The following is a 27,181-nucleotide window of genomic DNA, read 5'->3' on the forward strand; positions in this document are numbered from 1 at the left end:
GACAGAGAGGGGTGGGGGGCACTGCGAGGCTGCCGCTGCAGCAGTCCCGGAGCAACGCCGATCGCCCGTGGCTCGCTCTCTCATGCCGCCCGGGAGGGAAGAAGGCGAATGTGGAGAGATTGAGGCAACGACACCACAGAGATAAAGGACGACACGACGAGGAGCGGCGTGTTCAGTGTTCGTCGTTTAAAGCATCGGCAACCACCGCCGTGCTGGGTGGGCGACGCGCGCTGTCTCCGCGTGTGAGAGTTGTAATAAGTAGCAATGATGTTGTTGTTGTTGTCGCCCTAATGTTGTTGTTGTTGTGATAATGTTGATGTTGTTGGAGAGCTGCGCTCGGCACGGTAATGAAGGAGCCCTCATCATCACCACCCCACCTCCTCTCGCGTGCGTGATAGATGAGCAGTTATTCAATTGGGTTCGCAGCAGCAGCATTGGCAGCAGCAGGTAAATGTAATAGGATAACGACGCAGAGACACACCGCACTCACACCCCCACCACCACCCCCACGTGGAGTGTGTGTGTATGGGGGGGGGGTAAGTGGCGTGCCATTGGGGAGGAGAGCTCCTCCACGTCGGCGTTGTCGCCCCTCTCGTCACAACTTTGCTGCTGTTTCGCTCCATGCGTTGTGAACGTCGTCGTCTGACGCTGCCTGCAGGGGAATAAAGCGACGGACATAGAGAGGGAGACAGAGAGAGAGAGGGAGAGACACGAGGGGCAGTGGGAGAGCGACAGCTGCGCACACCGAAGAGGCTATTTGAAGCGGAGCTCTCCGACTCTCGCTCTGGTGGTGGTGGGGGGTGGGGGGTGATGGAGCTGGGTTAAATTTAGGAGCAGCATTCCCCTCCTCCCCTCTTGCTGGACTACAGCTACTGGGGGGCTGTCTGCTCGCACGTAGACGCAGCCGCCACCACCATCGGCACCACCCACCCTTCCGTGCTGCTCGAACAACAACATCAGTTGTTGCTGCTGCTGCTGGAACCATTATTTACAACCACCACCAATTAAAAGTTGCCTAACCGCTCGTCCTCTAGAAGCTGCTCTGCCGAAGCGATCGATCTCGATTTGTGCTCCATTCACCACGAGACTCGATCTCGGCAACGACCGACTCCACCATTTCAGTCGTCGGCGGGTTATTGTTTTACTTTTCACGAGGCTACTTGCGATTCCCCATTGGCGAAGAGGGGGCCCATCCAGCCCAACGTTCCATCACCTTAGCACCTCCACCAGGGGTCCACCATCTCGGAACAATCTGCGCCGTCAACTCTGCGGTTCCTCAAGCGCCACCGACGTTCTACACCAGCAGCATCACTCACCCCCCACGCTCGACTTTCGGCTCTTTAACTGCTGCCAACCACCAGAACCAAGCAGGCTTTGCGAGAGCTGCCACTCATTGTTCAACGCCGGCTGCACACCTCCATTCGAGGTGGAGGAGGAGGAGGTGACGATGTGGAGCACGGCCACGTGCCTGGGAGGTTGATCACTTGGCCGCGCCGAGCGTTGTCGAGGTGGAGCGCGAGTTGAGTTTCGTTTGATTCGCGTGCCTTTTCCTCTCCCGCACACGCGGGCTGGGCTTTGTTGTCGCATCGTTAGAGCTGTGTTTAACTTTGCTCTCTCGCTCTCTCTCACTGTGGCCCACGTGTGCGTCTCGCTTGCAACTTTATCGTCAATTGCAACTTGTGTATGTTCTCTCATTAGCTCTTGTTTGATGGTGTAACTCTCTCTGGCTTTGCTCTCACAGACTTGAAGACCTTCAAGTCACCAGAAGCTCGAGTTCCAAAGTCTTGACGCCGTGCACGAACACTATAACTTGACGCCGAGTACGCTGCCTTCACCACCACCACCAGCAGCAGCAGCAGCAACCTACTGGCTCGTCCACCATGGCTCTCCACATGTCGGCCGATGGCCTCCTGAGCGTGCATGGCAAGGAAGACTCCAAGTGTCCTCCGACGCCAGAAGATCAGGACGAGGGAGAGGAGGGTGCCTTCCATCTCCTGCCCAAGTCGTCGCCACGCTTGCCCAGGCGATCTTCCAACGACGACCTGGAGGTGGGAAGTGGGACGGAACCAACGAGCCCGTTGATACCTACGTCTCCTTCCATGGGCTCGCCCAGGAGACGCGTCTCCTTTGCGGACAACTTTGGACTGGAGCTGACCGCGGTGAAGTTCTACGACGAAGCCGAGGTGCCGGAGGTCCCCGAAGCGATTCTCGACCCGCTCCGGGATGAGACCGACGACGATGTGATGAGGAGGTTGACGTTGAGATTCAGGAGCTGCGACGTGATGAGCGCCGCCACCAACTCGACCTCCCCCATCTCGCCCCCCTCCGCGTGCAAAGGCCACCTCTTTTTGAAACCCAACTTTGATGTCCCGTCCAGCAGGTCCGACCTCCTGGCCGAGGTTTGTGCAAATCAGGTGGCGCTGGAGTCTGTCACCGTTGAAGAGGAGGACCCGCTGTGCGTCCGGATTCTAATGAGGGTGCACAACATCTGCTACCAGAAAGCCGTGTTCGTCCGCAGGACTTTCGACGGCTGGACCAGCTTCTACGACCTCCTTGCCGAGTACGTGCTGGACTCGAACGATGGCGCCACGGACCAGTTCGCGTTCCGTCTCTCGCTGCCACCTCTCCTGGCACTGGAGGGCACCGCCATGGAGTTCGCCGTGCGTTTTGAGACCCCCTTTGGCTCCTTCTGGGCCAACAATGGGCAGACGAACTACAGCCTCGTCTGCTGCTGGGCAGATGATGTGGACGGGATTGGAGCGGCGGTGACACCTGCTGCTGAGGAGGAGTCCGCAGACAAGAACTTGAGGAGCTGTCTCAAGACGAAAAGGTGCGTGGTGGTGAGATACTTCTGTGTAGTGTTTACATTAGGGGGGGGGGGGATGGTACGGCCAGAGTAACATTTGAAACAAACTTTAACTTAATGTTGAATGTTAAACTGAGTAACTATACGGTCTGCCCCTTGTTTTTCATTCTGCTGCCCATGTCCTGTGTAAGAAGAATGGCAGCTACGGCCGTGATTTAAATGCCACTGGCAGGTTTTAAAATATTGTCAAAAATTTGGCTTGACTTTTCACAAATTAGAAGGGAGGCCAGTGGATTCCATACAAAATATATTTATTTATTTTTACGAATGGTGACAATCTATAATGTTGTGGTTGTATTTTTACAACCAATGAAGGAATTTACATTGGCCATAAAATGTAATAATTGTAAAAAAAAACTAAAACGCTCAGTCTCATTTCGGGGATGTGGTTTAAAACCACGTGGCTTTTCACAAAGTTGTACATTCTCAACATTGATGATGCGTATATTATCAACCACAGAAATAATCTCTCTAGCGTATGGCAAGTGTGCAAATCAAACGTCCAAGTTTAAGTCTGTCTGATCAGTTGGCCCTTGAAAGGACCGTTTTTTGGACGCGATTTACACATTTGAAATAGAAAATACACGATTTCCAAAAAGGCCGAAGTGATGGTATTAGTCGTGCGATGAGGCACTTAACAGGTGGGCCGCGAGAAGGCTACCATCTTCCACCCAAAAATAATAATGAACTGTTGACACTTGCCAATCCGTAGCCTCATGATTTGGAGACCTGTTAGAATATATCTTCTATTATATGGTTAGTACACTAACAGTATTCTTCTTTTATGTTAGATAGAATTGGGCCAGCTTTTCTGGTATACCTTCACAATAGTTTCAAGTGCCAAGTTGTCAATCACTATATACAATTAGCAAATTGCCTGGTTTAGTTGCTGTCACACTTAACATGTATTTTTTCATCTCAGTTCTGCATGAGTATTTCTTGAGGTTTTGTTTATCATAGACCGTATAGTTACATCATCTCGTGCAGCCAAAACACCTGTTCGTCTTGACGTGTTACTGGACAGGAGGTAAAAACAAATGCAGATTTTTTTTCATTCGGGATGCGATACAGTAAAATTGATTGTTCTAGAATGACATTGCGGCGATGAACATCACCCAATTGTATTCAATTGAATCCACTTATCCACGGAAAAAAACACGTGATTGAAAGGATGAGTTTTCCAATGAGCTTCTCTTATCTGCAGAAAAAACTTCCCAGATAATAGGAGTTATGATGTAATTTCCCACATTGCATGCCTGGAATAAGGGCTCCTTCCAGACTGGTGCATGGCCCCTCGGATAACAGGATGAATTTGCCGGTAGCTGCCTCTAAATCCACGAAAACTGTGAATAATATGAACCCATGTTGCAATGCAGACAGAAAAAGAAACCGATAATTGTAGATAGGGAGAAATAATGGTGTGGATGCCAGGACTTTTTGCAGCTCCCTCTGATAATAGGAGCTGTGGGTAATATGATTGCGGATTAATATGATGTGGATTATGCTTTTGGATTGGGGTTTTAAGGTCCTCTCGTTGTGCCCTCTGCAGCTGGGAGCCCTCTTCAGAGACACTGCAGGCCGAGGACATCGCTGACGGTACGGAGATTAAAACGTGTAAAGGTATTGGTTGAAATGACGAATCGCCGAAATTCATCTGTTGTGGGCAACATGTGTGTTTTGATAACAGCGGATTTAGATTTGTTAAAAAATAAAACTTTGCGTTCAGCACGATCCATCTGTTTAACATCATTGTTAATAATAAAGAACCAAAGAGTAATACAGGGTGTTTAAAAATGATGGACCCGATTTGACATCGCTATATCTTTGAAATTGGGTCCATCTTTTTAAAACACACTGTATAAGAGTTGGTAAGTAGAGGTTTTTGCTGGCAGGTATTGTCCATTATTTAACCAGGTGAGTGCATTGAAATGTATTACTCGTGCAAGAGGAACTGAGTAACCATGATTTCAGTTGTTGCGAGTGCAGCATTGTGCTAAATTTAAATAAATAAATCTGGCTACGTCACTTGGCAAAAATAGCCCACAAAATATATGGAGGTATTTTATGTGCACTCTACATCAACGAATTCCTTTTACAATGCAGTAAGTGGACCATTGACTTTGTGCAAATACGTTTTGCCACTCGGGAAATGTATTTCTCCACAGTTCTAAAAATGGGCATACTCCCTGAACCCCAAAGCAAGCACCAACTATCCTTACCGGGGAGTAAATGTGGACATTTCAATGCATTTATACTGCTGTAATGAAACGCAAATATCAATTCAAATACGTGTGTGATGGCGTAGATCTCCAATGGTGATCTTGATCCTTTTGAAATTGCACATTATTGTATAGCAGGGACAAGTCCACCCACAATGCAACCACTGTTTATCGTTGCACAAAGTGATTCGGCCTCCTTTTAACCGGGGGCGGTGCTCGTTTCACCGAACCCAAAACAAATGATGATGGCTTGGGTCAACTGATGGTCTCAAAGTTGTGAAATTTGCTGCCTTGCAAATGTGTTGAGGTCGCGTGTACTATCCGCTGCGTGGCTCCTGATAGCTGCTTCTTAGCAACCGCTTCATGATTGTAGTTAAACACTGCAGTGCCAATGTTCATAGCGTCGCCACTGAGCTATTGAGACTGCCCAAAGGTTATGTTTTCATTACTGTACTGCCGTTTGTTAATAACGTCGCCTTCTGACTGAAAGTAAGCTAATGCATCAACCAATGTGTGCCTCTTTATTGGTGACAAGGCGGTGTTCGTGATGAAGGTGGTGAAAAGTGTTTTCAGCTTTAGCTTCTCCACTGCCAATTCGGACTCCCTCCCGAGTGTTATTTTTCTTAACTCGTTGAAAGGGAAACTGCAACGCGTGTCGTTGACTTTTTCCTAAATAATATTTGGTCAATTTAACCAACACACGACGACTTGTTGCAGACTTGTCTTTGCACATCGACCTTGCCTTATTATGTTATCTGGGGCATTTGCTTTCTGCTTGTATATATTTTACGGCCGGGCGCATTCCTGCATGTGCAGTTGAAACAAGTGCAAACTAAAGCGAGTTTCCAGCACGACTCTATTTTGTAATTCACATCACTGCCTGTGGCCATTACTGGGCCGAGATGTTAATGAGTTTCTTCTTTAACCCAGACGTCCTAGCTGCAGCCAAGAGTCGAACTGTTGAGGGCCTATTTATTGTCATGTTAAACTCCCATTTGCGATAAATAACAATACGTGCCAGTGTTAACATTACTTGTGCGTAGGTTACTGCTCCATTGGTGGTGGGGTGGCGCTGGGAACGAGCCCTCGTTTTGAAGTGGGGAAGTCTCGTGGAGACGGAGGGAGCGTAAAGTTTCGTCTTCCAACAGCTGCAGCGTACAGGGAGAGATCCTTTGTTTAATACGTAGGCTTTCGTGACCAATATCATCCATAAGAGGCTTTTTGGGTTAGAGCGTGTAAATATATAAATGCATTTCTGCGAAGTGCATTTGTCGTTTTAAAAAAGTGTGAACACAATTCTAGAAAAACATATTTCTGTAAAAACGTATCGATCCACTGCTGGTTAAAGGCCTCCCCCAAGCCATGTCAGTTGTGACCATACTTCACCATGCTGGTCAATGTGGGCTGGTAAGAGGGGGACAGGTGTGTGTGAGGGGGCAGTCTTTCAGGACGGATTAATTTGTCACTGGCAGCCGTGGCAAGTAATCAAACTCGGGTAGCCCAATTTGTGCGCTAACCTCTATGTATGTACGTAGCCAACCCTGCGAATCAGAGGTGTGGGGGAAGGACAACAAACTAAACGTAAAAAGCAGTTATAAACAAATGAGTTATCCATCTATATTTAAAAGTGCATAGCTCCAGTGGCTTCCTAATATCACAAGGAAGAGCATTCCAGACGGCCATAGAAGCGCATCTGAAAGCAGTGACTGTTTGTTCGTTGGCTAGCCAAAAGCCACTGCGAGGAAGACCGGAGTTCACGTGATGGTTTGTCCCCTTAGACGAGATCGGCAAGGTATTTTGGTTCATCTGTGCCACAATTGTGTTAATTAACGTGTAATTATCCTAATACTTAAAGACCCTGAAAATCAACTTTTGAGTCGTGTTGCCCTACAGTCTCTTTTGGTATTAGGGACCTGGGTGACATTCAGGTGTCCAGCTCCACGCCACCACCACCACGACCTTCCCTAATCCACACAGACCAGCATGGTGAAGCATAGTCACCCCCCCCCCAAGCCAACATGGTACGGGAGGGGTTTCATCCAGCAGCGGATTTGAACAAGAGCTGTATATTGTTTCATGTTATATTTTCAAGATTTCCAATTCTGGTTACACACAACCAACACTGACTGGGATTATAAGATGTGCCAACTACTTTTGTTTTAAAATACAAGGGGGGAGAAAAGTGCATGTCATACTGTAAAGAAAACGGTAATTATTGACAGCTTTTTTAAAATATCTTTTTTGTAAGTTGGCTATTGGCCAATGGCACGGGCACTTGGGGGACTCCTTTCATGGGTGATGGGGTCTCTGACTTTTGCTTGGGCAGAATAATTTATTTTGGAAATGCCTCGCTGCATTACACTGGGTCTGCAGGTATCAAACTTCCAAACCAGTACAGACTGGCGCAGTGGCTTGGCATGTGAACTGCGCTGTCCTCGGTGTAGGTATTTTGCCAAGGTTATCATTGCAATCGTTACAATGAACATGATGGTAATCCGTTAGATTCCACTTTCTTTCCTTTTTGAGTGGAGTCCAAGACCATAATAGGATGTTTTTACAGCAATGTGGCCGAAGCTCGTAATTCCGCAGCGTTAAGTCTGAAACGTGAATCTTTCTTTCTGGGATCCGATTGTAATCCGCGCGGCTCGATAAAATGCGGTGCTTCATTTTGACAAAACGCGTGCTCGCATTTTGTCAAATATGCGTATTTAAACGTGTATGTACGTTTAAATTGTTTTGCACCTAGGTAGCCACCGTGCTAATCTGAGGTGTTGTTTGCAATTCAAGGCCAACTAGTTAGATGAGTGTTACGTTGCAAACCTGCCCGATCAATATGCTTGAGGAGTTGCGGGCGAGATGACTGTGGTTTGGCGAGGTCAATCGAATGCTGGATGAAGTCCATGTCTGATGATGGCTTGAAATGCAAAATTGCATAAACTAAACACGTAGACATAATGCTACATTTGAATAGACATTGTTGTTTGACATGCAAAACCCATTTCACAATGTACAAGACCAGTAGTATACGTTAGCCATTTGCATGGCATTGTCACTCGAGTTTATACTACGAGAGTAACCATGGTAAAATGTCAGTTGACTTCGCAAGATCCGTCCCATTGGTGACCCGTGCCATGGTCATATTTCATCGGCCAATCATTCATTGCCTTATCAATCGTGTTGTGGGCGCTGCATATCAAGTTACGCCACGGAGCAGTATCTTTATTTTCGTGCAAACACCAACCTTGGTGGCGAACGGCCCAGCGTGTTCATTTGCTTGGGGCCCCATGCTGGGCAATAACCGTGGAGCCCATTGCAGCAAAGCACTGTATACTGCTTGGCCGCGTGCCATCATTGAGCAGGCGCATTTGCAACGTTGCACCCCCCCCCCCTATGCATGGCTAATGAAGAGACCAATATGGCAAGATGAAATAACCCACCAAACCTCATCGTGCCCAATTCCTGTGCACGTTGCTTTCTCCGGGTGAAAAGTAGCTTCGTGATTCCCCCCCCACGTCCAGGAATAAAAATCCATGGATTATGTGTGTGGCTTCCCCCCCCCCCCATTATTTGGCACACAGGCTTGTCGCGTTGCCTTGTTTGACCCGCTGGTCTGGCTCTGAGCCCGAGGCATTTCAACAAATCCAAGTCTTTTCAACCATGCCCAGTCTCTAGGGGGGTATTGACATACGCCCACTTATTATACTCCCCGACTATGTTTATGGTTTTGTATTTACCAGACCCCCGTCAATTGTAAATATTATTGTTAATGTTTTTTTATAATTATCGCAATCTTATAATTTAGATTTTATTTAAACAAGTGTTTGTGGAATTAGTTTACAGCAAATCAATGGTGACCTAACTTTTGACATTGCCAAGAATTGATTTCTGGTGTAGCAGCCCATGTTGCAAATTAAATCTGGCCGCAACTAAAATTGGAGAAGTATTTACTTGACCTACAAATGTGTTTTCCAACCTTTTTTCCCCTTTGCAAAACAACACCGGGCACTTCTTTGAGCAAAGGGCATGCAATAAAATGAGGGCTACAAAATAACTATTATGAATTACAACACTATGGTGTAAAGCAAATCTGATCTTCTGGTTCTGGGGGTTAAATGTTCTCGCTGCAACTGCTGCAGTGCATTGGCGTGAGCACGAAAAGTAATACTCTGCACTGTACTGCAGTTTTTTCTGACTGCGCTAAAAATATCACAGCCAGTGGGCCAACGCTGACAACACTAACTGACCGCCAAGGCATCTGTCCTTTTGCAGAATAAAACCCCTTCCAGTTAAACGCCCAGGCTCACACGCCGAGCTACGCAGGCGGGCGCACAAACCTAGGCATTGTCTCAAAACGCCAACGTTGATTCCGAAATGTAAACACGTCCTTGCCGTACACTGCAGACAAACCCCCGTGCAGCTCACCTTTCCCCCACCTTGACTTCGCTTTTGTAGCAGGGAGGGTTGTGGTCTTTGAGCCACTGTAAAGTCTGCAGGAATGTGGTTACAGTTGCTTTGCTGACCCACTTGGATACCGCTCGCCGATTCGAGTGTGCTTGTTGTACCGCTGCATGGGTTTTGTTATCGCTGTGGTGCCGAACGGCTCTCCCTCCGATGCCTCCTTCGGATTGAAGAACACGCGTCGTTCATTGTGATGTCTGACGTTTCGCTCCTCGTGCCGGGAGATGCTTCTGCGGCGGAGCTAATGACACCGAATGAGTAGAGAAACGACATTTGGACGTTGTGCCGAGCAGCATGTATTGTATTCCACAACGCAGTGCTCCTTGCTTGACTTTATTTTTATCTCAACATTGGAAACTTACTTGAAGGTTATTTTGCATGACATAGTGGAAGAAAATATTGGGATTGTTTTTAAGGCAACGTCTGTGTCTGTCTCAAGACCTGTACACTAATGTCAGAGGAAATTTCTCGTCCTTGTCCCCAATTTTTTCGGACGACTTTTGGTGTCGGTAGCTAGTGCTGGTGATTAGCCAGCAGAAGGAGATGTTGCAGAACTACTTCTGAGGTCCCCTCCACACTAGCAGCACGACACTTTCCCACATGCCCTGCCGTAGAGAAGTTGTCGTCGTATGGCAGCCAAACCGATATTTTAATTGCCAGAGCTGGAATGTTTACCAAATTCATTAAAATAACCTAAATTATAATGATGGATTTGTTGTGCTCATTGGCCAGGCTGCTTGATACAGCTGAGACGCGAGTGGTACAACCCAGAAACACGTGGCACTATAGCATTAACAGGATATCTGGCAGGTGTTTTATCCAGCGGAAGTAATGGATTTCATCGATTGTATTCGATTTGTTATTGAATATAATGTTCGGAATTCATACTCGGCATGAATGCATTTCAGTTGCGTATTGACATTCGTAAGAGAAAGTACTAAGCTATGCACCCTTTTAATTCCAATTAATTGTTCAACATTTTCATGAAATATTATTGATGTTCATTGGAAATCGTGCACAAGAACACTTTGAGTAATACAGACTGTATAAGATGTGATTGAATGAAGAGCGTCTTTAATATTGTTGCCATTCTCCCACAGACATGAAGGTGAATGATCTTGGAACTTCAGACCCACTTCACCCAAGCCATCTCAAGCCCAGCAGTTCAATGGAGGTACATTTCCATCGTGCTGTTTACTCCACAGAACGTGGTCGTATACGAGTCGTGTAGTAAGGCATCGACTTAATGGATTAAAGCAAATTTTGCACTCGTGATACGTTCGTCGAATCGTGCACGCAAGAAGCGATTTTGTAAAGTGATATTCACATGGTATGCTAAAATGTAACATTTAGGATAATAGCAGAAGGAAACCATACAATGTAAGAAACAACTAATGAGAGATGGTGTTGATTCCTTAATCCTGACTTAACACCTAATTGTAAGAATTCTTTGATTTGCCGGGGGGATGTATCGGTTGGTTAACGCTGTGCCTGTCTCACAGCGTTAAGCCAGCGCAGCAAAAAAAACGAGTTCAAATCCTACAATGGATTTTGCTTGCGTACACAACTATACATTGTGTCAATGCAGTGTGTGATGCAGAACCGTGTATACATTGCACAAGTCAACAGTGAAGCAAACCTTGGAGGTTAGAGGAGGTTGACTTTGCAACAGCCGCAGGCTGTAGCAGAAGGAAGGAAACCATGGTGAGTTGTGGTGCCATCAGGGTATTGCTCTCGTCATGAATTAGGAATGAGACTAAATTCCGCCTCTCAGAATGACATGTCGTTGTGGCTGACATGCGACGGACGTTACGCTCTGTGACGGAGCAGGTGGGACAAGTGCTGCCCGCTGTCGTGTGTGCGAGGCCCAGAGGTCGCTTGCAGGGATCTCGGAAGTAGCTCTGCAATATCTGCTTCCGTGGGTCATTTTATTACAGCAGATTCCCGTGAGAGATCCAAATGGATACTTTGTTTCATGATGCTGATAGACAAATTGTGATAAAGTTTGGGAACATTGCAAACCCTTTTTTACAGGAATTTATTAAACATGACTGCCATGTATTAGTTTTGAGATTTGGAGGATTTTTTGGTTAAAGGGGTGTAATAGTATGGCCACGTGTGTGCATATAAACATCAAGTACTGCGCGTGTCCAGAGTTCAAGCATTTATCTCTACGAGAAGCTTTTATTATGAATCGTAACATGTCACAGTGGGTATGAAGAATCTCTTTCCCCACGTAATTGCAGCAGCTCCATAACGACTATAGCTCCTATGTGTGTGTGTTTACACAGTACAGTATTGCAATTATCGACTTCCATTCAGCCAGCCATATTGATGTGTCCCGGGTTCATCGAGTTCATAGCCATGGCTGGCAAGCAAAAAAGTATTGTGAAATTGATAGCACTTTCATGTTGGCCAAGGCCTCTAAAAGTTTGTTTTTACAATCTCAGGGCATTTAATGAGAGTTTGCACACACATGGCCAGACACACGTGCAAATATCCTCAATTTAGCTTTATAGGCTGTTAGGGTAGTTGCTGTTTGTGAGCACATGTTTGCACCAGGTATGATTTATTAGGCTGAACTAACTTTAGGGGATACCCAAGCCATATCCAAACACCACTGTACTGTCGGTGTTAATTGACAGCAATTCAACCCAGATTCGGGGTGATTCATAGCACCGAGTCCTGCAACACAACAGACATGCGCAGTCTAAATTGCAGTTCTTGCATTTTAAGCAGTGCTTTGTGCAGGTTATCTCTGAGCAGATTTTAAATGGCAGCGTAAAAGGGCAAAGCACAGCTGCCTCTTGGCTGGTCTGCTGGAGAATGCCCTTGGTGTCAGAGCAGAGGGCACATTGAAGGAGAGGGGGGGGGGCTCTTCAAGGAAAGGTCGCGTGCCCTTTCTTGTCCGTGTGCGTGGTGTAACATCCTCGCCACTGGGGTGGCGAGGATGTTTCGGGTGCGCTTCTGCGACCGTCTGGAACCGCTCTTCCTTCCGATGTATCGGGAAGCCACTGGAGCTAAGCACGTTTAGATATAGATTGAAAACGAATTTCTTTAGAACTGCTTTGTTTTAGTTTGTTGTCCTTCCCCCGAACCTCTGATTTAGCACGGCTGGCTACGTGCGGTGCAAAATAAGTTAAACATACATGTAAACTCCCTTGCCTAGTACAGAAGAGGTCATGGGTTCGATCCCGACCCTGATGCTTGTATATTTGGAGTTTGCATGTTGTCTATCCCCGTGGTCACGTGGCTATTTCTCCGGGTCCTCCGGTTTATCCCTCCGCATTTAGAATCATCATCACACATTTAGAGTATTTGGCTACTATAAATGTGCACATGGCAAGCCATTTCGTAAAGCTATCATTTGTGTCCAGGTCGCTTCTGAACAAAGAGCTATACAGCTCAGTGGTCCTTACACCCTGGTAAGATAAATAAAGTTTAGTCTTTTATAAGGCCTGTGGGACAATTGAGAAAAAACTTAAACTTAACTCGTTGGGGTCAGATCAACCTTATGGCGGGACCCCGGGGTCTCGAATAAACGGAAGTCAAAATCGTAATTAATTTTTGGCGACTCCGTCCCACCGCGCACATAAATGCCACGACCCACCAAATATCAATCCTCTCGTTCTTCACCAAGCACCCGTCGTTGCCAAAATTGCCGTAGTCATAAACAAAACTGATTGGCGCATCGTGTCGAGCTCGTCGAGAGGAATAGATTGCCTTATCGTTTGCCTTCAACAGACATAAAATTACGTCGCAACGCAGTTTATGCGAGAGCCGGGGGGTTATCAGATCCCCGGGGTCCCGCCATAAGGTTCAAGAGTGGAATGAGTCGCAGCGTTTAAAGCAGCACACTGCCAACCGCTGCCCCACATCACACCAAACTTCCAAGATCGATTTTCGGTTTCTCTTAAAAGCTGTGTGTTACAATTAATGGAAACAAATAAAATCCATGAATAATTTAATCCGGGCATTTGCGATCCACCAGGCCTCCGTTTGGAAATTGCGACCATACTTCACCACCCTGGTCAGTGCAGGTTGATGAAGGCCGGGTTCTGTAGGAACGATTCTGACGTCGCTTGGCTCCCACTGATGTTAGCCGCGGCCAGGAAATGATCTCGTGTCACCGGGTTCGCAGCACAGCGCGCTCACTGTTGTGCTGCCACCCGTTTGTATTTTAACGCAATGCTTCGTACACTTGTCGCTATGTGTAGTGATGTGTACATTTGTTATTAAATAATAATTCCCCGTGTCCACGAAAAGCCTGGCCGAGTTAAAAAGTCATGAATGTTTGGTGGGGGGGGCGGGAGGTTGGTTTTATTTTAAGGAGCATTTTGTTTCTGGGGGACCGAAGCAAAGAACGTGTAGCAGAAAAGCAGCGTACTGCTGGCCACCAGGATGAGCTTCACTCAACGATAACGTGGTCCCATAACCTTTGCCTCTAATGCACTGCATTCCAGCTATGCGCCACCTCGTCTGGCGAACTTTTCCACGCACGAGCGGCGCAAAGGCAAACGGCCAAAGCGGTCGCCCGGATTGAGCGATCCCTTGGGGTCATTGCTCATCCTGATTGGCTGCCTTGAGCGCGGTGGTGGTAGTGGTGGTGGAAAATCAGAATCTGTATTTATACTGGAGGAAGCCAATGAGCTATGAAGCTCTTTTTCACAGATTTTCAAGTAGGGGGCAGGTCAGAACGTTACAACAACAGTACAAAAACACGATAGGAGTGCAAAGTATAGGATCGGTAAAAATATATGCACAAAAAAACCTAAACAATTGAATATCTCACCAAATAAAGCCCATTGAAGTATAAGATTTTTCAGAAGCGACCTGGCCACAAATGATAGCTCAACAAAATGGCTCCTCATGTGGAAATGTATAGCGGCAAAAATGAACTTGTCCCGAGGCAGCGAGTGCGTCCCCTTTGCTTGTCGGTAGTTTTGTTTCGCCCCAGGGGGATGGATGGCTAAGCTGTTCACCGAATGGGATTCTCTTAGTCTCAAACCTTTTTTTAGGTTGTAATTGATGCAGTCTGCCGCAGTTACATCCAGCGAGAAACTATTACAAAACCCACAGTTGTGCCAGCTTCAACGTGCTCCTATCTCGGGGAAGTTGCCGTGGTGCAATATAAGATTGACAAGGAGGAAATTACGCAAATGTTTGGTCCGCCTACGTACTTTTGTATGTAGGCATGATTATGTGGTCGAATTTTTTTTATTTCACTAGACGTTAAGAGTTGACTGGCCCATGTACCAATTCTGCGAAATGTTATTCACTCTGTGCTGTGAACAGAAAACTGTGGATGACACTGCTGTGTTCGTAAGATGGTGCCCCAGGCTAGACCTTGGGTCCATTTATACATACGAATATAGCAAGCATTTTTCGATTTAAAGCTTTCGTGACTGCAGGGATTCATCTTCTTGGTTCTTTCGGTAAAGTCACGTAGAAGGGAAATAATAAAATGAATAAAATTAAACAATACAATAAAAATTCTCACGACGTTTCGGCCACAACACAAGCAGCCGTCCTCGGGTGAATAAACAGAGCTGTCGGAAAGACAGCGTCCCAATGTCTTTCCGACAGCTCTGTTTCTTCACCTGAGGACGGCTGCTTGTGTTGTGGCCGAAACGTCGTGAGAATTTTTTTTTTATTATGTTTTATTTTTATTATTTTATTATTTCCCTTCTATGTGACTTTACCGAAAGAACCAAGAAGATAGCAAGCATTGTTAGAATTACATCGTGATGGCTATTTGTTATGAATGACGTAACTGCCGTTCATCTCAGGGCCTGGCCTAAGCTGCCACTGAATAGAATTTACACAATTTTCAGACTTGCCTTTGAAGAAGTCTATTCGATCAGGTGTCCAAATGCTCGTCAGCTATTACTCTCTTTCATTGCTGTACCCGAGCCATTTGTGGACGTTCCACGTTCCCGTGACGGAATATTATTTACTTGCAACAGCCACCATTTGAATGAACTAACCCCGACTTGGGAGTCTAATTACGCTCCGTTCTAACAGGGCCTGTCTGTGCCACGTGGTTCATGTCCTGGCAGGCGACTGCGGTTCACACAACAGCCACCGAGCACGACCGTCCAAATTTACGTTGCCCGTCAGCCTGGCTGCACATCCCTTTCATTGTCCCGGTTGTTTACGCTCCGCACGTAGGTTTAAGTGACTGCCAAGCAGGTCAACCGTGATTAACGGGGCTCTGCTGCAATTTCCTTGTTGTTGCAGTGCATCGACGGCAAAGGCGCGCGATCCAATTTGTACCAACGCTCTGTTAATTGTCCCGCTGCCCGACCAAACGAAGGCACATCTCCCTTTTTCCTCCTCATTCCACGCAGCTATATCTGCACGCTGAGATAGCATGACGAGCCCGAACAGATTGGCACGAAGGGTAGAGCGAATGCATTTGGTATTTATCGTGGCAAGACCGTAGTCCCTTAAGGGAATGTGGCTCCTGTTAGCTGAAGGTGCAGCTCTGCATTTGCTTGCTTAGCCAACTGCTGTCAAAGGACCTCCACTGGAGGGAGTGCTATAGACATCCGCAAAAGGGCATTGATGGATAGGAATACGTGGGAGTGACCCACACTTCCCGCCATATGCATCCTGCCGATCGATTTAACTGTGGCGAACCCATTAACTGTCTACTGCTGGGTGGACAGAGGTGGAGGGATTTAAGAAACTTGCAACGTTGTTTCAACTGCCGTGCCGGGAGATAGAATCGAGTCGGTGCCCTCTGGATTGAAAGTCCAGTGTGCTAACCATTAACCACGGCATGATTCCCTCTTTCTGCTGTTACTTTATTGAAAGATTTTTTTAAAATATTTTCCTTGAAAAGTTTGATTTATAGTCAAAGATTCTCCTCTAGGCTCGTAATAATTTACCCTCCCCACAGTTAGATTGATTGTCCCGATTCGGGGTCACAATTAAATTGTTTTGTGGCTCTAGTTTAATTTGATTCATTCCACTAGTCTAAAGACAACATTTCCAAATCTTAAATAATTGTCACTTGTACAGTTTTATGAAGGCATGTGAGCATAATATTTTAATTGCATTGTTGAATTGCTACTTTTATTACGTGTGCTTGCAGGCACTACAGAAGCACCTTTCTTAAAACAACACGTTATGGCAGCAGGATGCAGACCCTGCTACCTTCCTTAGGGGGTTAAAACATACCGTTTGGCTTCCGATAACTGCCTGGAAGGCATTTGTATAAAGTAGGTTTGTAATTTTCGACATAATTCGAGGTCCATTCTATTATTTGGCAACAAGACACGTGAATTTAACATAATCGGTTCTTACAAGCATTGTTCAATACTCGTATCATAAACATAAGAATCGATGTTAATCGATGAATTGATACATTCTCCGTAAGATTAAACAGCTGCTGTAAACCAACTGCCAAATATGACAGCCGTAGCGAGACGTATACTGGATGTGGTGTGCAGGGCGCGGCAATATTTCCCGCGTCGTTGGTCGACCGGAGGTGACGCGCAACTTGTTGCCACAACCACCGCAACATGAACACTGGAGAGATGTCATGTGACATGGCTCTCATTGCACTTGTCTGAGTGTTGAACCTGCACTGCAGAGAGATCCTGGGTTTAATTTTGTCCAGATATATGTTTTTATCAAGCCAGATTTTTTTTTTTCTATCACGGTCACCGGGCACGGACCTAAAGCCACAAAAAACGTCAAGTGGCCAGCAGCAAACAGCGCTATGGACGGGTGTAATAGGTGAGGGTGTAATATCCTTGGTTCTTTCGGTAAAGTCACAATAAAAATTCTCACGACGTTTCGACTGCAACGCAAAGCAATCGTCATCAGGTGTGAAATCCACAGCAAGAAAATTTGAAAAAAAAAATCTTGCTGTGGATTTCACACCTGATGATGATTGCTTGTGTTGCAGTCGAAACGTCGTGAGCATTTTTATTGTTTTATATTTATATTATTTAATTATTTCCCTTCTACGTGACTTTACCGAAAGAACCCAGAATATGAATCCCTGCAGTCACGAAAGCTTTAAATCAAGAGGGTGTAATAGATAAGGACATTTCTTGATTTTAGCAAGGTTAGAAAAATTGGGTGGGAACAGAAACGATGATGGCAGGAAATTGGAGTTTAGCAGTGTAAGGAGTGAGTTGCTTGTCCTTAGCTCGGTCATCATTGACTGCACAACACTAATATTATTGGTTCTTTCGGTAAAGTCACGTAGAAGGGAAATAATAAAATAATAATAAATATTAAAATATACCGAAAGAACCAAGAATAGTAATCCCTGCAGTCACGAAAGTTTTAAATCAAAATTGCGCAACACTAGGTTTGGCTTTTCACTAAATTCAGCTCTGCCCAGGTAAAACTGAAATTTATCAAATGATGAATATTTAAATAACAATTCTGAGGGCAGTGGTTTTCATTTGCAAGGCCCGTGGGCCACTGGCGACTCGCTTGGCGGCCTTTCGTGTGGTCCCTTACGTGTGGCCCACGACAATACACAACATGTGAAATCACTCCCCATCATCATCATGCTGTCAAACACCCAATGGTTTCAAATGTGTGGCGGCCCTCATACAGATGATGTCTTATCGGCGAAAGTGTATACCCCCCCCGCCCCTGAAAAATGTGTGAAAAATGCTGCTATAGACTGTGAAAGAGCGTCGTGCAGTGTTGTGTGAGAGGCCGATTGGAGAGATTCCAGACGTGGTTCTGTGGTGTCGTCTGTCATGTGCCTCTGCTGACAGCGGTGAGAATTCTGCAATGATGTGACTCCACCTCAACATATGACTTGGCCAGCACAGATAGGATATAATTTATAATCGCGATGCCACCTTGGTGTAATGGTTAGCACGCGGGGCTTTCAATCCATAGGTCACCAGGTCATTTCAATCTCCCGGCGCGGCAGTTGATCAATTCATCCCCACCTCTGTCCATTCGGTAGTATGAATGGGTGCGTCGGTTAGTCGATGGGCAGGTTGCGCATGTTGGCATTTAATTGTGGGGCACCCCCACCTTTTCCAATATGTCAGACCAGTGTGGAAGAGTAGGCAAAAACACCCTTTCTTGAGGAGCTCTCCATAACTCCATCTAGTGGAGGTCCATCTGTCGGCAGTGGGGTGAGAAATCAATTGCAAGGCTGCTTTCTTTGTCTTACTCTTTAGAATACACTCATGCATGTCTGTGCACAAAACGGCATAACTCGTGTATGAGTGTGTGCCATAGGTAGTTGTGCTATTTCCTGTGTTTTATCATCCAGCTTCATCATATAAATACTGGGGAATTTAACACTGGTGGCAACTATAGCAAGTTACAGTGAGCAAAACCAATTTCCTTGCTTCAAAAGTCCACGGCCTACCACCTCCTATTAGTAACAATACTAAAAATAACTTGTAAGCATCCCGACTAATCCTAATACTCCGTGCCACCACCAAAGCACATCTACGTCTCCCTCGGAAGCATTTCGTCTGCAGTCCCGAGTCACCTCTTCTGTCTGGTGGCTTCGTTAGCTTTCTCCGGGTGTCATTGGCCTATATTTTAACGGATTTTAGTTTTTTCTCATCGTTGGGGGAAATATCATTTAATCGGTCTTATTTCTGGATTGGAGTTCCTGTTGTTCAGCTCATAGTTGGACAGTCTGCCGAGTCCCATCATTTCACACAGAACAGCTGCCGGTGAATATGAGATGAAAATTAATGCGTGTGTGGTGTGGTCACCGGATCGCTGAGCTCGTGTAACTTTTCATTTGCTGGTCTATGAATCACCTTTTTGCGTGTATTGTTATTCCTATTTGTTTCCTTCCTGGATACACTTTTTTGACCGAGTTTCTATTACGGGGAAAAAAAAAGCATCGGAATTGGTTTATTGTCGCCCTTCGGCAAGGCCAAACGGTCGCCACAGTGCCCAGGCAGGGCTTGTCCACACGAAGCCCTCCGAGGCACAAGGCAGCAATAGTTGGCGGTAATTGCTGTACTGTCCCGGCGATTCCTAACAGGGATGAAACCGGTATACTGTACGGTTATCGTCAATGCTGCTGTCTAAAATAATATGGCCGCAATTTTTACTCCTTCGAGTTGGTGGTTTAACACACGGCTCTATGTGCGTTTATATATACCGCACGTACGGTGTGGTGATGTGACGTGCAAGGCATGATGGAAGAACCGATCTAGAGGTCACTATCACACACTTTTCCATCTCATCTTTTGTGTGTATTACTCTTGTGATGTTTACTTAGATTTTTACGTCTCGCTTTGGCAGGTATTTTTTTCTCTGCAGCCCTTGATATTTGCTCCTTTTGAAATCGCATCCCTTAATTTCCCTCCCAGATAATGAGTATCAAATAGTTAACAGAAATCTGTGTGCTTCAAATCTGCTTTCAAACTATTCCCGAAGTATATATACCATTGTCTTCCAATGGCAATCCAAAAATAATTATTATTTGATCAAACTTGTTACGTGTGCAACTTTTTGCTCGCGTTTATCGCAGGCTAACTTGATAGCCTTCTTTTGTCAAGTTCTTAAATCACACCTTGACCTTAATGTCATTCTCATGACTGTTGTCAGAATATCACAGGCAGTAAATCTTGTTACAAAAGTCAAATTATGGTTTTATTGATGGTGACAACGATTTTGGTGATGATGATGACACTTTAAGACATGCCTATTCCACACTTCTGTTGGCTTATGTTGATAAGTATTGTAATAATATGGCTCTAATGGCTAGTCATCGAACAAAGACGGACAGTGCATCGCGCTCTTTCAGATGTGCTTCTGTGGCCCTCTGGAATGTTCTTCCAAAATTAGGAAGCCCCATCTAGGGCTATGCACTTAAATCTAGATTGTAAACTAATTTCTCTAGAACTGCTTTTTGTGTTTAGTTTTCCTTCCCCCGCACCTGAGGACGGTTGGCTACATACGGTGCGAAAGTAATGCATCCATAATGATGATCTCATTAATAAGACCCGTTTCAAACTGTTGTTTGCAGAATTTTGTGCCGCTGCAGCTGATGGTGACGAGTCCAACTGGAGAAGAGAAGGTGCTTGGAGGAGGAAATGAAAACAACCGGGAACTTAGGCTGCATGTCGGAGGACAAGAGGGCACCCATGCTGAAACGCCTGCAGACACTGGAGAAATCAAGAAGCCTGAAAAACGGTCCAGATTTTCAAGAAACAAGCGAATCGCGGCTCTTTGCAAGAAAATGAAAGATGAGGGTGGAATTCACCCATTCTCTCACATCAGCCTCGACGACGTGGAAGGGAATGACAACACTGACGATTCCTCAAGCGAAGCAACTTCACCGGCTGCTAATTTTGAAGCCGACTCTGAGAATAATAATGTGTTGGACAATGCCAGTTCGATGATGCACCGGGATGCCGATTCGCGCAACGATAATTTGGCAAGTTCCAAGGACGCCACTGATATGGTCGAGCCATCTGCTGATGCGGACCGGAACGAGGACCCTGACCGTGCTACGCGAAACGAAACCGGCGCGGCGCAGCGACGCGTCGAGCTCGCCAAGATGACGGAGGTCGAAGTGAGCACCGTGCAGACTGTTGTGAGGAGCGAGTTGCCAGTGGCCACCAAGTTGGACGACGATCGCTCCAGGGTGCTGGTCCAGAACGACGAAGAGGTAGGGGGGGAGGCCGCCTCTGGTGATGGTCCTTCGTCGGCCAGCGAGCGGGGCGCAGAGGGGAGTGCCGAGGGTTTGATGAGCACTTTGCGGCAGGAGCCGGCTGCGGACTTCAACATGAACATGCCAACGGATGGTGACGCCGCCTTCGAATCGGTGGTAGTGGTGCCGCCGGCGGCGGCGCGCAGGCCGACGGAAAACGCTTACTCGCATTACGAGAGCTACGAGGACCTCCGGATTGTAGGTGAAGCTGAAACGACTGCTAACCCCGGCGAGTGCATTGATGAATCCCCCACGTCGCTCGGAGTGGATGAGGGCTGGGACGTGGAGGGGAACAAAGCGGCGGGCGTGGATCTACCAGGAACAACCGCCGCGGGATGCTCGGAAAAAGACGTGCAATTGAACTACTCCAAAGATGACGCAAATGAAGCACTTGAGGCACAGGCGGAATTGGACGTTTGTGACGAACCGCAAGCTCCGGTGGACGTCGATGATCATGTGGTTGCTGCTGCTGAAAGGGCTGCAGTGACCGAGTGTGATGTTTCGGTGCAGACTGAAGATGCCAGTCTCTATGAAGAAGTCTTGCCGGCGGATCTCAAAGGCAGTGAATATTTGACCGAAGTGGCCTCCATGCCGCTGCAGGCTTTTGAGATGGCCAATGTTTCCTACTCAACTCGTCTGCACGAACATCGTGCTCCAACAGAACACTCGGAGTGCGAGCTCGATACTGCAGACGCCGTTGTTCAGCACGCAGAGGAGGCTCCTGCAGATTTTGGTCGAAATAGCAAGGAGTTGCAACACGACTCGATATCGTGCGTTCATGTCGGAGGGCAATTGGAGGAGTCTTTGCGCCCCGAAGAACCAGTCGGAATGGATACAAGCTGTGATGACGTGCAGTTGGGTGAAGAATTGGCTCCTCCTTGTGCGTATGTGTTGTCAAAACAAGCGGCATTGGGTGATTACAAATCGGTACAGGAAATGCACGAAACCTCGGACGAGGACTCCATAACCCCAACTAATGTCAGCCAAGAGCACTCGCCAGAAGTCTGCCAGGGCAATGAAATGGCCAAAGGGCATACTGAGACCGATCTGAATCCAGCGAGCGAGGACTCTTGGGAAGATTATGAAATTGTGGAAGAAACGCCAGCTGTGGAAAGTTCAACCGAGGGGGTGCTGCTGGATTCAAGTGATGGAAAAGCTCGTGCAGCACCGGAAGCCGAAACTGTTGGTGACTTTTCGTGCACGCCAAGCGACCCGACCTCCTTGTGTCACGAGCATGCCGGTGCAGCCGAGGCGGCGGAAGAACGGGAGACGGCTGTCGAGCAGACCCTGCCAATCCAGGAAACCCCCTGGGTGGCCGATAGTCCACCGCTGCAGAAGGAACCGTGGGTAACAGGGGTAACACAAGATGTGATCGTGAAGTCGTCTCCCGTCTCCGCTAAAGAATTGGACGAGGGTAGCGAGTGGGTGCCCGCGCGTGGAATGCATGCTGACCGCGAGCACGAAGTTCCTGCAGAGGGGTTGGCCGGGATCGCCTATCCGGTTGATGAACTAGTCCAAGAACTCCTGGAAAGTTCAGAGATGATCTGTTCAGAACCATGCCTTCTGGAAAGTTCAGAGATGATCTGTTCAGAACCGCTGCTTGTGAAAAGTTCAGAGATGATCTGTTCAGAACCACTCCTGGAAAGTTCAGAGATGATCTGTTCAGAGACCTGTTCAGAGATGACATGTTCAGAACCACGCCTTCTGGAAAGTTCAGAAATGATCTGTTCCGAGATGATCTGTTCAGAACCACTCCTCCTGGAAAGTTCAGAGATGATCTGTTCAGAGACCTGTTCAGAGATGATCTGTTCAGAACCACGCCTTCTGGAAAATGCAGAGATGATCTGTTCAGAGATTATCTGTTCAGAACCGCTCCTCCTGGAAAGTTCGGAGATGATCTGTTCAGAGACCTGTTCAGAGATGATTTGTTCAGAACCACGCCTTATGGAAAATGCAGAGATGATTTGTTCAGAGATTATCTGTTCCGAGATCTGTTCAGAGCCACTCCTCCTGGAAAGTTCAGAGATGATCTGTTCAGAGATTATCTGTTCAGAACCACGCCTTATGGAAAATGCAGAGATGATTTGTTCAGAGATTATCTGTTCCGAGATCTGTTCGGAACCACTCCTTCTAGAAAGTTCAGAGATGATCTGTTCAGAAACCTGTTCAGAGATGATTTGTTCAGAACCACGCCTTATGGAAAATGCAGAGATGATTTGTTCAGAGATTATCTGTTCCGAGATCTGTTTGGAACCACTCCTTCTAGAAAGTTCAGAGATGATCTGTTCAGACATGATCTGTTCAGAATCGCGCCTTGTGGAAAGTTCGGAGATGATCTTTTCAGAACCACACGTGCAGCTTCAAGACGACCCATTATTCGCAGCTGTCCCTCCAAAGCCCATTCAGAAAGATGTAAGCATTGCGAGAGATGCTGTTGAAACTGTGACTGACTTGGTACCCAGTGTAGAAGATAATCAGTGCATTTTACAATCTGCTGTTTTAGAGCAACTCCAGCTGGATTCATTATCTAATGCTGAAGAAGAAGACAATGCTCTAGACCCCTTTCTAAAGGTGGCAAACCAGACATTGTGCATCACTGAAGCATCTCCACTGCCTCACCAGCCCATTGGTGATGTAGTTAAAGTCCAAGAAACAACTGACATCGAGCAGAACTTTTCAGTGCAGGAAACTCGGCCTGTGGCACAGGAGTATCCATCCTATAATGATTTCGCACTGCAGGCGACGGTTACAGAAAGCCTGCCGACGAGTTCCACGCCAAGGGTCCGTCACGTGCACGATGCAGTCGCGGAGGAGCATGAGAATCATCCGACTGATGTGCTTAGAGAGGAACTGCAGCAGCAGGAGGAGGAGCAGGAGGAGGTTGACGTTCAAACGGCTAACGTCTTGGTAAAAAAGAAGACCCAAATATCACACTTGGGTGAAGAGAGCGTGAAGCGTTACTTCGAAAGCGGCGACGCCGATGCACACTTTCCTGTCGGTGCCTCCGACTTGAACCTGCAGTATGAAGAAGTGCCGCTGTCCGAGTTCATGTCGGACGCAGTGGGACTTGGAGAGGCGTCGCCGTGTGAGATAAACGAAGAGGTCAGTGTTGCGAGCGTCATTGTTGAACCGGGCAGCTGTAATCTGTCCGACGTAGACGACGATGCTGAACTAGATCAGGATGTTGAAGAAGCTCCCGATCTAGAGCACTATATGGAGCAATTCAAGCCAAATCACGACTTCTCAGATGTGACGTTAAACATTCAGGCCATTCAGGAGGCATTGCTGGGAGCGATTCGCCCATTAGTCGACCTGCCAGACAGTGAGGAAATTGAAGCTGTATCCTCTCTTGTTGAACCGCAGCCCAGAGACAGAGGTTTTGAATCCACGGAAGTAACAGTTTGGAATAGACCCTTTCTTGAAACATTTTCAGCTGTAGAATCCTACGTGATGACAGAGCAGCCAGGACAACTTGGGGAGACACCTGATTTAACCCCAGAGATCAAATACCAGCACGAATTAGAGTTTCCAAAAGTGCCAATCCAAACGCAGTGGTTCCCCGAAACATCTGCTGTGCCCAACGAACGCGTGGACGAGCTCCTGAAATTGAAAGAAACAAGTTTCATTGAGAAGACTCCACCAGAGGAGCGAACCCATTCACTGGAGGAACATTGGGCAGCTGACTCGAGCGTGACTGATGATCCAGCTGCGGGGAACGGAACTCAACATGACCTTACAAGGCGAGAGTATGTCGAAGACGACGAACAAACGTCCGTTTGTGAAACCCACGTGCTTCTGGCCGAGGGGACCGATAAAACTGATGCCCTGGCGGAGCCCATCATTACGCCAGAGCAGCTAAACAGGATCGTGGGCATGGTGGAAGAGAACGTCAGACGCTTTTTGGAAGCCAACGCCGCCACGCTGCAGGTGTCGCCAGACGATGCCGGCTTGGCGGAGCGATGTTTACCGGAGGGCGAGGAAGACTGCGCAGGGCCTTGCGCGCAGCCTGAAGGGGAGGAGATGGTGCCCACAGCCCACCTTGAAGATGCACAAGGCGACGAACTCGCGGAGGAGACTAATTTCGAAAACTCTGCTTTTAAACCTCTGCTGAAACTCGCCGATTTGGAAACCCCTTGGGATGCTCTTGCCGCGTCTTCGTGTACTCAAGGAACTCGTGATTTGGAGGCCTCTGCAGACGTCGTTCAACCCGCTCGGTTGCTACTCACCTCGGTTGCGCCGGCCGTAAGCAAGGAGGACGGCGCGGTAACTCCTGAACTAGAATCCGTTGACCAGTGGTTACTTGAAACCCCGCCTCTATCGCGTCGTCGTCCGGCGAGTAGGATTAATGAAGGACTACTTGACGAGGATGCCGTGCCCCAGTCGCCAGTGGAGCAGCATCTCGCTGAGGAGGTGAAACGGGTCGGAGAAGATGCGCCTGCAGCGGGAGAAGGCGACGAAGATGTGTGGGATAATGATGAGGATGATGGGGTTGACTTGCGTTTTGAGAACCAAGAACTGTATAAAGATTTGGAGCCTCGTGTTGCGTATGAGGAGCTAAACAAAGATGTAGACTCGTTCGAAGAAGACGAAGAAAAGCAGTACCCGGAAACAAATGTTGTAGATTTGCAGCTGGAAGAAGAGAAGGCTGACTTGAAACGAGAGCAAGCAGTATCAACAGGTACCATCTTTCTTCACTCGGATCCGCAAGTGCAACTTCAAAGTCTGTCCGTGTCTGGCTCTGTCTTGGCAGAGCCTGAAGTTGAAGTGCTCCCAGTATGTGATGAAATGGAAGCGGTAGGTGTAAAGAGTAATGTGCTTGAAGCAGGCTGTGACTACATATTAAATGTACAAGATACTGTCGCAGATGAAAGCCTCTCTGAGGAGGCCCAAGTGTCGCAGGGATCGTTGAATGAATTGCCAATGTCAAAGAGGGGAATTTATGACCTTGCCACCAAAGTTGACCTTGACTCTGCATGTGACCCGTCAAAAGCATTTGGGGAGGAAGAGCAGCTCTGTGAAACTCGCCTCTTGACCGAAGTTGGAGAAATCCGGGACATTCTGCAGAGCATGCTCGTGGAGGTGAATCAGCCAGTGGAACGGTTCACACTGCGAGACTCCGCGGAGGGAAAAGACGTCCTCGCCAGCATCATTGAGGAATGCGGCGAGACCAAGGGGATCGTGGGAAACGCGCTGCGGGGCATCGCCGACGACAGTCCGGAAGAACGGGAAGAGCCACGTGCGACCGAAGGCTCTCCTCCGCTCGAAGGCGATCTGCACTCGTCTCATCACTCGCGACCCGACTCGTCCCACGCGGCTCAAGCGTTCGGCGATTCTGAAGGGCGCCCTGGCGCCGCAGCCGACGGCGACGGCGGCGACGAGTCGGCCGAGCAGCCGGTTCCTGACGCGAACAAAGCGAGGCCCAAGCCAAGAAGGCCCAGGCCGGCGTTCCCGACCATCATCGTGAACGAGGTGATTCCGGAAGAGGATGAGAGCCGGGCGTTCGTCGAGGACGACGACTCCCCGCCCGGAGCTTCGGGCTGGGACCATGTCGCCGCCGAGCCCTCTGGGGGGGGAGGCGAGGTCAGGCAGAGGAGGGGGTGGGTGGCGTCGGCCACGGCGGTGGCGTCGGACGTGAGCCCGAGCTACAAGCGGCTGCAGCAGGTGTTCGAGAAGGTTTTGTACTTCCTCGCTTTTGTCGTTTTCCTCGTGGCCTTGTACCACTACGACATTGTGGTGTGTTGCGCACTTTACGTTGTTTCCTTGGGTGTCCTTTACTACGAGAACGAGATAACAGAGTCCGGTCACAGGCAGTATCAACCCGGGGAGTGAATAGCTAGATTTTGACATGAAGTTATTTTAAAAGTGGTTTTAAGTACAGTTATAGGTTATGCAATAATGTTAACGATGCCAATTTATAATTATCTCAATTTGGTGTTGATAGATTACATCTGAGGGATTGTTCTC

The 27,181-nt window shown here is 47.5% G+C and overlaps 1 protein-coding gene across 2 annotated transcripts; it reads left to right on the forward strand.

Annotated features, from left to right (window-relative positions):
- Window positions 1–27,181, forward strand: LOC144730018 (uncharacterized). 2 transcript variants are annotated; one of them, XM_078610472.1, is made up of 5 exons: window positions 1–216; window positions 1,742–2,830; window positions 4,416–4,462; window positions 10,644–10,717; window positions 20,531–27,181. In XM_078610472.1, exons 2-5 carry the CDS (start codon window positions 1,881–1,883, stop codon window positions 27,044–27,046), a joined length of 7,587 nt encoding a protein of 2,528 aa, XP_078466598.1. In that variant the 5' UTR covers window positions 1–216; window positions 1,742–1,880; the 3' UTR covers window positions 27,047–27,181. The 2 variants fall into 2 exon arrangements, with proteins under 2 accessions (XP_078466598.1, XP_078466599.1); XM_078610473.1 differs by lacking the exon at window positions 1–216 and having other exon boundaries at window positions 1,741–2,830.

The sequence above is a fragment of the Lampetra planeri genome, chromosome 34 (assembly GCF_965212315.1).
Source record: "Lampetra planeri chromosome 34, kcLamPlan1.2.h2, whole genome shotgun sequence".
Taxonomy (NCBI): Eukaryota; Metazoa; Chordata; class Hyperoartia; order Petromyzontiformes; family Petromyzontidae; genus Lampetra; species Lampetra planeri.